The sequence below is a fragment of the Pterocles gutturalis genome, unplaced genomic scaffold (assembly GCF_000699245.1).
Source record: "Pterocles gutturalis isolate BGI_N339 unplaced genomic scaffold, ASM69924v1 scaffold21033, whole genome shotgun sequence".
Lineage (NCBI taxonomy): Eukaryota > Metazoa > Chordata > Aves > Pterocliformes > Pteroclidae > Pterocles > Pterocles gutturalis.
The window spans coordinates 1-16,794 of NW_010123561.1; the positions used below are offsets into that span (position 1 = coordinate 1).

Genomic DNA, 16,794 nt, shown 5'->3' on the forward strand with positions numbered 1-16,794 from the left:
AACAGGACAGGCCCCAAAACTGATCCCCGAGAACACCACATAGAAATGAACTGGAGTAGAATCCTTCAGAGGGCTGCTTCTAACAGCTGAATGAATACCAAAGCTCTTCATACAGGACAAAAGGATAGCCTGTGATTTTGATTTGTTTAAGTTGAGAACACTGACCATCCTAGAATACCTTTTTTTCAATGTTTTCAAATAATCACCCAAATCAGTGTAAGCCCACTGTTTCTAGTCTAACAAAGCATCATCTTTCAAATAGAGTTTGAGACATTTTAAACGTAGTATAATAAAGCCATCTGTAACACCACCTTCTGGTCTATACATGCATGCTCTGTGCACCATATTGATACTTAGGTTTTTGCTCTTACCCTAGGGTTGTCATGTGTCTCAGATAAAACAAATATAGCCCTCAAAGAGGAAATGACTCATTAAAAAAAAATCATTTAGAACAGTTGTTCAAGGACCTTTCTTCCCTTCTCGTCCTAGTAGAGAGGGAGTCTTCAGCACGTTTATAGCCTGATTATCTCAGGCTATACAGAATAAAATCCAGGTTTGCTTACCTTTCCTGGGTACTGGTGAAGTTTGAGATAAAAGTTCTTACTAAAGACAGCATAAAAACTACCAAGGATTACATAGTCAGAAAGTCACACAAATGTACTGAACATGGAACTTGGTCACTTCAGGCATTTTCAACAAATGGGAAAGGAAAGGGAAGTGCCTTTTAAGACTCCCTTACCTAGGCGGATGTTAATAATGAAGCCTGATTTGCTTGAGTACCCTCTCCACAAAGCTAGGCATGTTCCGTCTTCCCTGCACCTTCCTGTGAAGCCATCCTCCTCGGCAGGCCCTTAGAAAGGACATCTGGGAAACTTTGTAATAAAACATCTCAGGTAGTTCTAATTTATCCCACTCACAGAGCCTTGGAGATGAGTTCTGTACCTCGTAGAGTCAACATAAGTGTTCACTGAATTAATCAGATCCAAATAAAAGCATACATCTGACAAGAGATAAACTAAGCTCATTTTTCAGAAGAGATCCCCAACTTCAAGACAAACTGACCTTCTCTATGGTGTTGCAGATCTTTTGATAAGCACACTTCATCAACCTGTAACATATGTGCCTTGGCTTCTCCCCTCCCACTGTGCACCACTCAGCTCACCGTAATCGACACTTGTGGCTGGATGTGCGACTGATACAGTATCTGTTCACAGTGTAGAAATAATCGTGGTAGGGGACATCATGGGTCAGTACTTCAGCATCCACCTGGTAAGACTGACCTTTCTGGCTCTGCTTGTGCAGGATCTACCATAAAAGAAAAAATAAGGTATATTCATGGTACCCAATTTTTTTTTCTTTCAGCCTGAATTCCTTAGGCTAGATCAACCAACTCCAAGTGAACTAGAGTAGGGAGAAAGCTTGAACAACAACAAAAACCAGTTAAGAACGGCAAGTATAGATGGGGTGGGGAAAGAGAAGATGCCTCCTGCTAGAGCCAACATAGGCAGCAGCAGTACTTCCCCACTGCCATTTCAAGTACCAGATGCAAGGCTGGCCACCAACTCATGACCACAGCTCTTCTTTGAGACTAACCTATGAGACCTTTCCCAAAGCAGAATTACAGAATGGTTGAGATCGGAAGGCCCCTCTGGTGGTCATCTTGTCCAAGAACCCTGCTCAGGAAGGACCATGGCTGGTTGCCCAGGACCATGTTCAGATGGTTTTCCCATATCTCCAAGGAAGGAGATGCCATAAGCTCTATGGACAACCTGTTCCAGTGCTCCGTTACCGTCACATTAAAAAACTTTTTTATGATGTTCAGAGGGAACCACTTGTGTTTCAGTTTGGGCCCACTGCTACTGGTTCTGTCACTGGGACCACTGAGAGGTATGGCCTTTGGTGGTAAAGGTGGTGAAGGCCCAGCTTGGTCTTCTTTGCACCCTCCCTTCAGATACTCATACACATTGTAAGATCCCCTCCTGAGCCTTCTTTTCTCCAGGCTGGGCAGTCCCAGCTCTCAGCTGTTTCTCATATGAGATGCTCCAGTCCCTTAATCATCTTAGTGGCCCTTCACTGGACTCTTTCCATCTCTCTTGTACTGGGGAGCCCAGAAGTGGACACTGAAAGCACTTCATTGCATCTTTCTACCCCCCAACTCATAAAAGATGTTAACACGTTCCCCCACAGACTTTGTGGGAGAAGTTTACAATCATTTGTAAGGACAGAAAGCCTCTCCGATTTCATCAGCATTTGCTCACTAGTGGTGAGAGGAGCAGCAAGCTACCTTAGAGATTCACATTCAGCTCACTGAAATCTAATCCACTGTTAGATCTCTGACAGATCATAGAGTTGACCTCTCCCTTGCCTTAAAGGGCACCAGACACACACACACATGCACGCAGTACCTGCTTTTCAGTTGCAGTTGTGAACTTCCCACAAAGTGGATTGTTAATTGTTACAGTGTATGTCAAAGTCCTCAACTGATTGCCACTGGAATCTCTATTCCAAGGGGTCGATACAGCATCTAGATGAGAAATTATGCAAAATCTCACATGCAGATTACCTAAAAGGCATTATCCTTGCCCTTTCATATCTTAACAGTTTAAGAACAGTGGTGGGGAGAGAGACAGAAAACTGATTCCAGATCGTTGTGGTTTTTTGCAGGAAAAGGGAAAGTTGTAGTTCAATGATGAAGAAAGGTGAGGCACTAAAGTATCTCAACCTAAGTCTACTGGAAGAGACTTGAGGGTGGGGAGAAAAGTAAGCAATTAAATGAAAACATGTAATTTCCCATCTGTTTAAAGTCAAATAGATTCACTTATCATTATCAAAAGCTTTTGCCACTTGCCTTCCAAGCTGAAACTGAATAAATATTACCCTTTTTGACTTAATTTTCTGTTCTCATGATCTCAGTGAATAAAATTTACTCATCCAGAAAATTAAAGCCTGTGAGTATCGTTTAGCAGGATGCAATGGTTTTGCCGGTGTGCCAGCTGTACACATTTCACTATTTCTGGGACACAATGTAATCAGAAATACCCCACAGAATGCATCAACTTAATAGCCTAGCCGAAATTCAGGCATTAAGGTGCAGTTTTGTAGTGCACTGAAATGAGTTTTTTCTACTCCAAAATGCAACTGATCTACAGATCTACAGAAACAACACGCTAGCTTTAAATATCCTCTCTCATCGTGGAACTTTAAATCTTCAAAATTCTTTTATATCAAAGAGAAACTTATAATTCGACTTAGACCTATTTAACATTTCTCAGAGGTTGAAATTTTCAGGATAGCTTGCAACACAGACAGAAGGGAGAAGAGTGTGTTACCTACTATACTCCTGGAATTGAGAAACCTCTGCATGAAGTGAGAATTGGTGAAGAGGATTTCAAACATCTTGTCTGCAGTGATGTGGAAAACTCTGTTTATAACAAGCCTCCCATAGAGATCATTCTCAGACGCAGTCTCCTTCACTGCTAAGGAAAGGCAGAGAGATCAGGTTAAACAGTATTATGAAGCAACTTTATAATATAGTAAGCTTTATTACAGCTCACATCCTTCCCAAGCTTGCATCAGCATTTGTTTCTCACACTCAGAATACCAGGAATGATAGCAGCACACAATTTGGTAGGTAGGTTGCCTTCAGCAGCAAAATCCAGAGTTGATTTTCTGGCACACCCCACCACCCCCACCTTTTCCCTGTGCAAACATAAATAGTTAAATCAACATCACAAGGTCCCATCCCTTTAGTTTTGCTTTCAGTATTTTACTGATCCTACAGGAAAACACTGGGGAAGACAAAAAGTTAGCATAATCTTCATTAATATGTGTGCCTATTGTACAACGGACACATGCATAGCAAGCAGGACAATGAAAACATACTAGCTTTCTTCCTACTTGTGTCTAGTTTCAGAATTCTGCTTTTAACATGTGTAATGCCGGTAGTGTCTACAGTCTAAGAGACAGGTACGGACTCCCAAACAGTTCCTCAAACTGTTCCTCTCTCCATACTTATAAGAGGAATGCAAGAAGCACCCTGCTCCATTTTGCAGTCCTGAAAAGAGCACACCAAGATGCTTAATCGCTATCCCCTATTTCAAAACCACAACAAGCACCCCAGTGGTGTTCTGTGGCTGCAGCACTGATCTTTGCTATTTCTGCTTCTTGTTGGTTGCTGGCATGACTCAGCTTTGTGGTTGTCTCTTGCAAAAGATAAGGGAGAGAATTAAAATCCTGGAGGGCAAGCAGTTTCCTATGCCAACCTCAACTCAACCTGTTTATGCTTTAGAAACAAGTCCATCCTAAACTATAATTACAAAAAACCAAACACCCTCACACCCACCCCCCCTTCACTAAAATGAAACAAAAAGCTGAGAGCAAATCTTATAGAAGCAAGATAGAAGTCAGGATGCCTAACCTTTCAACTGATACAAATGAATGCTCAGAGCTAGCAAAGGTCAGTGCCAGCCACCAATGCAAAGGTAGCTTGAATATCAAGCTGTAGTTCACAAGCTGCCTACAGGCTAAGGTTACAGCACTTAAAACATTACTGCTTGGTAGCAGTCAGTATTGATAAATGCAAATGCAGCAACTAAACACCACAACAGTCCCCAACGAAGTCCAATTCTGACTCTGAGCAGAATTCTGCTCTAGTGCTGCTTCTAGCCTGCTAAAAGTCCCTGTTACATGCCTGCCTCCAAAAAACGTTCTCTTTGACTTAAACAGGCTTCAATGTAGGATGCCAAAAGTGAAGCAGGATGGCCATATTTTTGTGCTTGCATAAGAGATGGGCTTCCTTGCCATGCCATGTTCTGCTTATGCAATTTTAAGTCTATACAACTGCAAGGTGGGAGAGAAAGCAAGCACGCATTTAACCAGCCAATACACAGTCATTACTTGCTTGAATACAGATTCTGCTGTGCTGAAACATTTTGTAGGAAGACAAATTCAGCCTGGGTTTTCAGTTTACGTTCACAGTGAACTGTGAGTTTGACCTCAGCTAACAAGGTCTCAGCATTACAGACCTCTCCTTTCAGAGTGCACTCCCCACTTCCTCTCTTTCAATCTGAGACAGGAAGCTTCAGATATTAGTGGTGACATCCCCTCTGCCTACTGTGCATCAACTGACATGCATGGAGTCAGATACCAGGTAATTCAAGCCAGTTACTCTGGTTGAATCTTACTCAGCTGGACCTTGACATGCCCAAGGAATCTGCTACCACTTAAAAAAAAAAAGAAAACAACACAACATACAAAGGCCCTGACACATGATCAAGTCACCATGCATCAGATAGCTTTGACAGTTATTTGTCTATGTCTTAACAAATACAAGATAATACAAGTTACCTTTGCCCGAGTGAGGCTTAGACAAATGACACAACTTTATTTTCACCTGAAACACCAGAGGACAGCTACTAATGTTTCTGCTGATGTGAGGTAATTTGGTAAACCACAGCAATTTATGATATGCACAAAGCCCATGCATTATTACCTTAAGGCACAGACCTTGCTACTGTGATATTTACTCTTCAAGCATCAAGTCTGTCCTCCTTGTACTGAGTCTTCAGCAAGAGCACCCATTGGTCTATACAAAATTTCCAGTTAGCTTATTTAACTGCACTACTTCTATCTAGTCATGCCTCTAATAAGGAATAGTCAATGAAGCACCAAGTGCAAGAGAGCATTGACAAAAATGGTTTTACTTACAATCTCTCTCAGCTCTTGGAACAAACAAAATTTTAGAGAGTGGTGTTATTGCATAAAGCAGCATTTTCAGAAAATTCAAGCTGAAACTGGCTTGATATATCAGGCTCATCAGCCACTTCAGATGCTCTGATTCAAACAGCAGTTTTCCAGAAAGCTTGGAAATCTTTCAGATTATAGGTCTGGAAGGTGCAGGTATGAACACTGCTGTGAGTTCCCCATCTGTGGAAGCAAGCTGCTGCATAAACCAAGAGCTTAACAAGCTTCAAGTCACTTCCACCTGGGCTTCTCAGAGTTTATCTGTAGAAATCCTAGATGAAGCAGTGAGCAGAAACAGTAGCATAGCAAGGAATAAGTGTACAGTATACATGCCTGCAATCTGAACAGAATGGAAAACTTTAACCACTCATCTCTGCTAGAAATGAATATGCATGTTTGTCTACTGTTTTATTTTGTTTAACTCACACAGGTAAACCTACTTGCTTTTTATTTATGTCAGTACTAGAGCAAAACCCAGCATTCTATCTACCAAGGACTGGCTTAGAAATACTGTTTATAAACAAAGTGTTTTGAGCAGGTATCTAGATATCAATTGACTCCTTAACTTTTAATGCTGTTATGGAGTAAAATAACAGCCGTATGCAATTATCAACACTGTCTTAGCCTGAATACATTTATACATGAATTGGAGCTACTGTCTGATAAAAGAACATGAGATTATTCTGAGTTTAGATTAGGATCCCTAGGGACCCAAAAATCCAGAAGCAATCATATTACCCAGAGTGTCCTGCTTCAGCATGAAGACAGTAAGTCTGTTCCCTCCCCTGCTATTGCCTTGCACTTCATAAGGTCATTTTCATTACTGCAAGGCAAACTGTGAAATAATGTTTGAACATAATACCATTATGCAGCAGTGATTGCAGAGGTTTGAAAACATCTACAGTGCAAGAAAAGAAAGAGACAGAAAACTGGAGGGGGGGGAAGAGGGCAGCAAAAAAAATTGTTCCTAAAATTCCTGTTAACCACCAATACCTCGAAGCTAAACACACACCACAAGCAAATTAAGAAAGCTGAACCAATAAGAGCAGAGACTATCAAACAAATTAATAAGACAGCTGGTTTTTCAAGTTCAAGTAGGTCAGAGAGGATCAGGAGAAAAACAAAGTGTACATATCCAAATATCAGCACTGTTGAGGATTTCTATGTCACTGTGGATGGGGAAAAATTGCACACTGCCTGAAGAATACATGCAGGTAGGAGCCTTTAAGCAGATATACCTGAAATCAAATCAATAAAACCAATTCCTAGAGTGAACATGTTCCAGACACCATCTATTTAAAGACAGCATCAGCAATACAAACCATTATCAAAGAGCTCTCCTATACTTTAAAAGACTAAGTACAAAATTAACTTGCAGATGTACTAAGTACTGTGACAACGCTAGCTTTTTCCAGCTTACAAGAGAAAAAGTTATTCCTTTTGCCTTTAGATAACTCAAATATATATCCTCCAAACCCCCAAAGCAACAAATAATTGCTAGTTATATATTCAACAAAACACATGCTTTTGGTATTTTGATTAAAATGCCAACAAGATAACAGGGATACTCTTCCTTACATACATTGTATACCCAAAATTCCTTGGGGGGGGGGCAGGGAAACATGACACCAGGGCTGAACCAATTTCAGCCACCCTGTATTTCAAAACATTTTCTGCCCTATATATTCCTATCTGCAAGAAAAGTCAAGCCACCGCTGTACCCATCTCACAGCACTACAGTGCAGGCAGTTATGCTCTCCTGCAGACCACACATTTAAGGTGGTTATTAGTACAAACAGAAACAATACAGTAAGTCTATCAAGGAGGTCAGGGATTTATGATGTCCCCATATACAGTAAAATTTTGACAGAAAATACTGTTTCCAATTTCCTGCTTCCCCTTATTTATTTGGAGTATTTTATGCTGCTGAACATTGTCATTGCATATAGAAACCCTGCGGACAAAAGAGTCTTTTGAGAAAACTCAGAATCTCCTGACTCTATTTTGGAAATACATATTCTGTGCTTGAACCAAAATTTGTTTTCCAAAATACAGAATCAAGGCCGCAGATAATTAATTTTTATTTTATTAAAGTTTATCATGGCTGGAGATTTATACTCCAGTTTATGAAACCAAACAAAAGCACCAAGATGCAAGTCAATAGGCCAGTGGTGCACAGTGAGATGCACACCCCCCATCCCCCAATAAGCAACGTGAGAATTGCTTAGGGCAAGGGAACTATAGTTGTCAAGGCTCTGGCATTCCAGCTTTGGGTGTCAGCTGGACCCAGAGTTGGAGAACAACAATCTTGAGCTTGCCCCTCACCTTATTTACCAGGACACCTCCATGGGCAGCCTGTGTATGAGCCAGAGGACACAAGAGAGATTACTCGCATGGGTAAACCTTTGTCATGTGGGAAAGTTAGTTTCATTTGCATGAAGGAATTCACCTTGTAAGAGTATGGGGTAACTGCAATAGAAAACAGACAGAGAAACAGAAGAAAAAAAATCTAAGCATGAAGAAGGGATCTGAGAGAAAAGATTAATGTCATGGGACTAGAAAATCCTGCTCTGAATAAAACAGGACTAGTCTAGGACAAGAAATAAGAAAAGCAACATGAAGTCAGTTCTCTTTTAAAGAGACATCTCCATTTTAATATGCTCTATTTACTCAACATCACCAAGGCAGGGATGATGGGAGTATTTACTGCTATCATTTAGGCAAACAGCCACATGAAAGGCAACAGGACTATTTTCGATCAGTTTCACTGAAGACCTTTGCCATAAAAAATAAAATCCAGAGGCAGAAGAAAGATGGGGTACTAACAGGAAAGGAAAACCGCAAGATATCTAAAACATCCAAAGGCCAAAACTTTCTGCTGCTCTAAAATATACACCTGTGATGGAGTAAACTATTAACTTGTGAAGCTTGTTAAATGTATAGGAGTATGGCATAAACAGCAGTTTATTCAAGTAGGTATATTCACAGAAATGATACAACCTGACATACATTGAGTTGAATCTGAACTCAAGCAAACACAGAAGCAGTACGGGTGAGCAAAAGGAAAGTTAGTTGAATATAAAGTATACCCTCAGGCAACAATCACAACTTGCAGGCAGCCAATTCAATCCATGACTTTGAAAGCTTTCCTGGACACCTCAGTGATCCCAACATAATGACACCTGCAAGCAACTTCAGTTGCCAGCTCTGTTTGAAGGGATGAGAGGCAAAGTTTCTCAGCCAGATTAAGAACTGACCTCAATTAACTGAACTGTTCTATTCCCACCAACAGGTGACAAAAGTTATCTTGTTGCATATGAAAGAAATATTCAGCTACTACTGTTGAGCTTCATTTGCACACCACCATTGCACACCAACTTTGGAACAAATCCAGGTTGTGCACACCTTGTTTTAACGGCATTTACAGAGTCTGAGATTGGGATATTTAACAGAACATCCACCAAAACTTCAGTGAGCTGTCTGAACATACAACCCTTTGGCACAGGAAAGTTCCTCATGGTGAGTGAAAAGTTCACCTTAGTAGCCCCTGACAAGTTCTTGTTCTCTGTGGGACCACAGTACAAGCACCCACAGACCTCAGCACAAGTCTCACCATCATCCAGACTGGGCAGAAGGCACACTCTGGCCTTACTCTCTCCCCAGGATATAACAAAAATGCTCATACCAAAACCACTATGTGACATACATCTACACTTTCCACTCCTATGGCAAGAAGGGGAAAGGAAGCACATAACAGACAAGTTACAATCTCTACACTACTGTGGTATCCAAGTTTCTTCTCATCTTGTACTGGGTAATGACGTATGAATCATGAGGATGGTATATTAGGATCCATTAAGAAATTAACTCCGTTGGCACACAAAGTATAAGCTGCTCCAAGATGTACACATTAAGGTTTATAATCTTCAGACCAGATTCAGAATATGCACAATTTGCTTCTGAAAGCTGGGAAGTTGTCTTGCCTGGACTTTCAGCGAGCTCCTCAGTTTACTCCATCAATAACACTGTAATTCACATGCCTTAAAAAAGTAGAAGCCTAAAGAAGAGGGGTGGGAAGGGTGGAGGAACCTTTCAGAAACTGGCAAACAGTCTGAAATGCTTCCCCTCAGTTCCCATGAAGTGAAAACAAAAGGAAAGAAATATTTTAAATACCTACGAGAACATGGAAAGTGAACAAATACCATCAAGCTGTCAAGAAATATGTTTGGGGTTTTTTTTTTTTACTTTAAGCTGTTAGCAACTCTTTACCCACCAAAGAAGAAAAAGCAAAACCACAATTTGTCTTCATTCTAAACATCCCTAACAACTTTTTTTTTCTCCCCAGCAACTAAGATACAAAGATGTTTTTGCCACAATTCTGTGAAACAAAACAAGCAAGCAAGTTTCATAAGATCAGAAAGTTCTCTAACTTGCTCCACAAGTGAGATGGAACACCAGAGTCACGTTGTTAAGAGATTTACCTTCTTCACTATCTGAGGCACTGCTCTTCTCAGGAAGATTTTCATTCTCATTCAGGTCCAAGGACTTTTCTAAAGATCTGCTCCTGATTAACTTAACAGGTTTTCTTTCTGAAGATAGAAGAGGGCTCTTCTTCATTTGCTTCTCAGTTGGGGACTCCACCTGAAAGAACCAAGAGAAAACAAATGCATCAGTAATCACAGAGTATTTAAAAAAAATAAAAAAAAAAGAGAAAGTTACTTTCAAAGAAGAAAGCCATATAAAGGAAGCCACATATTCTATCTGCTCAATTACCACACAATCAAGCACTAATTTCTCCTTTGTTCTCACATACAACCTCCCTTCCTCTTTATTTCACACTTTCACTTTACCCTGGTAACAAGGGACAGTGTTACTCATCTGTACCTTCATACCTAGGGCTGCCTTTAAAAGGACAGTTTACTCCCCATCCAGGCCCCGTGCACCCACCAGCATGGTTTGGTCTCCCTCCTTGCATCAATGCTAGCATTTATAAAGTAATTAACCTAACACAGATTATATACTTTTTATTGATCAGGTTAGTTTTTTTCTGACAATTTAGCAAGTGGTCTAACAATCCTGAGAGGAAACACAATGAAATAGGCAGGGTCAGCTTTTTTCAGCAAGATTAGATAATCCCAATTATATATTTGAAAAGTGTTCTTATTTTGTAGGGCTCCATTACCCTTTGACAAAAAAAAAAGTTCTAAATCACTGTCTAGAGCCATTCTACCTATAAAATGTTACTTCTGAGGAACAAAGCAATGGAATACCATTTGCCATCTCCAATACACAAGCAGGACATCCCCCAAAATATCAGTCACTGAACCAATGACACAGCTCTTAACCCTAAACTATAATAACTGGTGGCTAAGCTTACATTGCCATTGTACACTTCAAGAAGCAACTTCTAGTGAAACTGAATGTCCAAGGTTTGTACATCTTAAAATGCCACTCAAAAAATCTTGGCTGCTAGCTATGAATCACAGTTTTCATTCTTAACCTCTCCTCAAAGCTACCATTGCTTCCAGTGGAACAGCTGGTACAGCCCCTCCACATGCAGTAGTATATGGACCATAATAAATAAGATCAGGCTTCCTCAACTGAGCAGTTCTGATTCATCTGCAATACTATCATCCCTAAAGATTATTCAGCACTGACTCAAAAAAGCAAAAGCACCACTACCTGAATAGTCATGTACTTCCTGTACTTCTTGGGTTTTTTTCAAAACAAAGACTATCTACTTTTTTGTTCAACTGAAGGCCATTAGAAGGTAGGTGGTTGGAAAACAGACAAGCATGAATCTGACTGCAGTATAAGCAGACAAAAATACTCCCTTCAAGGTCAAAAAAAAGGAAGACTGCATCAGAAAAGTGTATCAATTAACAAATGCTCCTATTGAAAGGAGCTACCATGCCTGAAGTAATACTCAGTCATACAACAGGAACTAGGACAGAATCAACATTTCCATGTCAAAAATATTCTACTAATACAGATGGAAGACAGAAAGGAGCTAGTTGTGGTTAAACAGTCTAAAAATTGACACAGACCCAGCACAAATCCAAGGAACTCATATACCATTTTGATGAAGATTAGGGATCTGGTGAACAGGTGGAACTTCCACCAGCAGTATAAGAACAGCCCCACTATTCCACGCACAGAGCAGGAAAGGCAAGCTCAGTTCAGAAGACTAGAGCAACAGCTCCTACAAAAAAGCCTTTCATGATGTCAGGGAAGAAGAAATCCATGCTGAGGCTTTTCTGATCAGCTCTAACACAGTTTTCTTATTTCTGTTTTTTTTGAGGATTTTTGTTTTGTTTTCCTACAGAGTAATGGTTTTAAGATTTGTCAGATGGAATTGTCAGAAAGATGTATACTTTCTTCCTTATGTACATTTATTCCTGAGCTAGTCCAGTACCACTAAGCTCTGTGCAAAGGCTCTTTGGTTTTTTAACCTGTGAACAGCAGGCTGTGGGACTGGAAGGCTCTAAGGTCTCCCTACGAGGGGCAGAGGGAAGAAGATGGTTGATTCAGAGAGGCAACAAGGTGGTTCCCACATTGTGAACAAACATGCCATGACTGGTGCTACACCCAGACTTTCTTTTATCAACTACGAACAGCTATCGACAACATGTTTTCCAAGACAGGCCAAGCACTGTGGCCAACACCTCCATCATTTCAGATCTCCCTCTGAAGAGAGCTTTCGGACTTTGCCTATCAGAACAGGAAAGAAGGGGTTAAGGCTGTTTCCCTCCAGTCTTTGAAAGGTGATTAAATGTGTTTTGTGTCAGTACCACCTTTTTTGACAAATACATTCTATGAGCTACTGCCTCCTCCTACTGTCCCTGTGCTTCTACAACATATGCTGTGATCCTGGTGTTGCAGAGAGCGTGTTGACATTCTTGAGAAGCACCAAATGACACCTACAGCTGAACACAAACATTATGTATTTTAGTTACGCTGAAACAGTAAGCTAAACAGTTTAGTTACACATTTATCAAGACTGCACTTTTACACAATAACTAAAGGACTTTTAAAATGCAGTTTATTCAAGGGAGAATCCTTGCATTTTTGCTTGGGTACAACACAAATCCCTAGGCATTACTGCTTACCAACATGCTCACTTAGATTTAGCACCCGCAAGAGACATCTCTGGGTGTGGCACCCACTAGGTAAACACACTTTTTTTCCAGGCAGAGCAATTATTTTTAAATGGCTTGTTCTTGTGCAAATAAGACTTACAAGTCCAAACCAAGGCTACCTGGGTAGATTTGCAGTTAACCTAAAAAACCGAAATTCCAGCAGCATCAACAGGCCTTCCTTACAGCTCTCTCAAAATCTTGTGTTATATTGCTAGGATTTCCATGAGGGATACCCATGTTCCAATTAACTAAGCTTTTAACACCTGACAAATACTAGTATCATTTGCTGGGTATGAGTTCTAGCCATTAACTTTGATTTTGGCAAAACCTGCCTGCTTAACCTGCAGATCAGTTTTGGAAAGCGACAAAAGCCAGAAGATTTATATGGTAGTAAAAACTATTACAAGCATCTCCTTTCTTCCCTCCCTAAATTTTCCAAAGCAGAAATAGCATTTAGGTACCCAACCTTAGGGAAGTTAACAAGAAATCCTTTAGTGCTTTGTTTGCTTCTCCAAGATCTTTCCCTTAGGGTATCTATTAATCAAGAGAAAATGTCTGCAACCTTTCAGGACTGCAACTACACACAGGAGTCCCAGCAACTGTGCTAGACACTATGCACACCTCAGATACCGCTACTAATGTGCTCACTCTCCCAATCAGCCAAATACATTCACAAATTCATACAATATCACGAGTGAAGCACCCGTGCTTGTTCAGTTATATTAACCCAAGGCATTAAGGGAAAACTCATCTTTACTATATCAAGTGTGGGGATTCCTACCCCCCCCCCTGCCCCCGTTCCTTCTGAAACATTTCCACAAATCTAAATAAAAAAAGCTTTCATATTCACAGCAGCAGACTGATTTTTGAAGGCAAGGATAACACAAGTACCCTTTAATAAACCTCATGAATAGGAGAGATAGAAGTGTAAGAGGATATTTTTTTAACGACAAACAGCACTAGCAAGAAAGCATTGTAAGTGAACAAAAGGCATAACTTTCAAAAAGCACTTGCATTAAAATTCCCATGGTCCCTGGGATGGTGAATAAAACATGGTTAATTTTGTTTTTACAGCTGGGAATACCAAGGCATAAGCCTTGTATTCCCAGCCAGGTTATGCAGTGAGTTAGTGACAGGACGTTGCTGAAACTCACACCAACAATATTCTCTTGTACAGCAGTTTGTTCATTTCCAAATTGAAGAGATATTATTGAAATCTGAAGATACTCATATTAAATTTCTGATGTGAAAGCCTTCTAGACTATAATGAATTCTCACAGGCTTCTTTTGAAATGACAATCCCCCTGCATTACAGATATATGCTTACAGATACATAAGTTAAGCAAATATCCTTATCAGTTACAAATAGTAAGAAAGGCTGTATCAGCACTTACTCCTGGCAACGCATGTCTATTGAGTAACTCTCCTTCTGTTTGAAGCATGGGTTCCTGAACTAAACCCATCATTTTAGGTAGTTTTTCATCCCTTTCTCCAGAATCATCACAAATGTTGGATCTGTACAAAGCAAAAAGGAAAATATCTTTGGAGATAATAAGCACTGAATAATCTGAGAAAGCTTCTCATATGTGATTTTTGCATTCAAATCATGGCTGTTAAGCTAATATTAAAAACTGCCAACTCCTTCTTCCCACACCCAGCTCATTAATCTCAAGCCATTTTCCTCGCCCTAGCCACCCCTCAGAAGGTTCAGCTTCTGACCATAAGGTTTGTAAAACCCAAGCACTGGTGAACCAGAGAGAAAGTGAGTGCTGTGAAAAAAGAGGAAACAGAAATAGCCTAGAACAAATTTGGAAATAAAATGTTTTAAGAAAGTTTGAGACAAGTCTTTTTTTCCCCGCATCCCTTATTCCAGAGTTGCAAAGTAGTACATTTTTTTTTTTTTTTACAGGAAAAACAAACACCAGCAGGTATTTAATAGGACATGTTTTGAAGCCTGCAGTGAACTTAAGATTTTTTTCTAATAAACACACTCAGACAACATGGGATTGAAAAGAGACATAAATTACATTGTTCAGTTTTGTACAGCCATACTCCTTCATGTACAGATACAAAAATTAAAGCCCCATGATTAGATTGACACTGGCGGTCCGTAAGTTAGTCTACATTTGTTCCAAAAAAATCAAGGCAACCATTTTTAAAAAATTAACATACAGTTAAGATTATTCCAGCTTCCTAATCCAAGCTGAGGCCAATACAAAAATAAGCTAAGACTTCAGACATCAGGAGAACAAAGCAAAACTAGTGTTTCACTCTCCATAGAGGAGAGGAAAAAGTGTCTGAACATCATACATAGCTCCATTCCATTCAGCCCTTCTCTACATTGTTGAAGGGCATACAGATCTTAACTAGATACATACGGAGAAAACATTGCTATTTAAGCTATCCTGCTGATATCCCCAAGCAGATCCAGGGAGAACAAGGTCTTCCTATATCCCTCCTCTAAAGGGCCTCAGCTGTGCTCCTACTACTTTAGACAATTAATACAATTCAGTTTTTATGCATGTTCAGTTTATGAAGTTTGGTTCTTTGTATCCTTTTACAACAGGCTTAACCTTTCTGGTAAGGCTACAGTAGCCTTTGTAAAAAGAATTTCTAAGAAAGAAGAAGCTGCTTCTCCCTGAGTAGTTCAATAAACTTTATAGCCTCCCCTTACCGAGGCTGCCCGTTGTCCTCAGACGATGAGTGGAAGCTCTCCATCTCCTCACTGTTCAGGCCCAGCTCAGAGCCATAGCTCTGGTGCACCAGCTGCCAGAATTCCTGCTTGGTCAGCCTCTGCAAGAAAGCAAAGTAGTCAAGTATTACGGTACAGAACAGTAAGGCACAGAAGGTAAAACAGTAAGAAGTTTGAATTACGCCACAGCCTTTAACCTCAATTCTGACAAGGACTGAAGGCACTTGGGTATCACATTTCAAGATTGCATTTCAGCATTTTTGGGAACTGTACTCCTGTCTACTCCATATTCCCAACCTATCACTGTTTAACCAATATCATCAGACATGAGAAAAACTGTTATTTCAAAAAAACCACACACTTGTAGCCACTACTTTCTTCTTCACCTGTCACCAATGTTTCCACAGATAACTTTGAGGTAGCTCCCTCTTGAATTTCACTCAACAAGGGCAGAAGACCAGTAACTAGTAGACAGCCAGAGACTCCCTCTTCAATCTTGGACAAACTGCTTAATAGAGACATGCCTGTTTCCTCAGGATGCTCAGAGTGCTTTACAAATGGTGAGAGGCTAGCGTTTCAGTCACCACAGCCAGCGGTGTCTAGGTCAGCCACCTGTCCACTTTGCCCAGGTGGGACAGAAATTCCTTGCTTTGGAACAACACCAGAACCCCCTTTACACAAAATAGTTGCTTTTGGTCAGTAACAGTGTAACCTTGACTCATCACTGGCTACTCTTCTCTTTTCTCTAGTATCTCTCTGCCCCGCTCCATGAATTCCCACAGCTACTGGGACATATTTAAGTTCTTTCAGATCATCAGGAAAGTCAGGAAGTGAAAGTAGTATGACAAACTCATATCAGCAAACTAAACAACTAGTTTCAAAGTCCACTTCAGCTGTAAAGGGCTCAAAAAAAAATAAAAAAGGAGAAAGAAAATAAGTTTCTGCGATTTAACAGAGTTCAGAGAGCAATACCAGTGATCTTATAAGTGAGACACCACACTGGAAAATGTGCCTCAGCCACAATCCATATTGATTGAGGGAACCGAACTGTGCTAATGAGGCAGTAACACAAGTACTGCTTACTATTTGCATGAAATGATCACATTAAATACCCATGCATTATTTAAAGAGCTTTTAAATGATCCCCTCCACCTCCTTGCTCCCCATGTAGAGTGTTACACTACCCGCAATTTTAGACAAGACATAAAAGCGCTGACCCAC

General features: G+C 40.3%; 1 protein-coding gene across 1 annotated transcript; it reads right to left on the minus strand.

Moving 5' to 3' along the window:
* Positions 1 to 1,158: 1,158 nt before the first annotated feature.
* On the minus strand, positions 1,159 to 15,674 carry LOC104465063 (GRAM domain-containing protein 1C-like; the record flags this gene model as incomplete). The annotated part of the gene is made up of 6 exons (XM_010077961.1): positions 1,159 to 1,305; positions 2,406 to 2,524; positions 3,330 to 3,476; positions 10,224 to 10,383; positions 14,276 to 14,396; positions 15,556 to 15,674. Coding segments are annotated over 6 exons (813 nt in total), but the record flags the coding sequence as incomplete, so codon positions are not given.
* Positions 15,675 to 16,794: the final 1,120 nt, after the last annotated feature.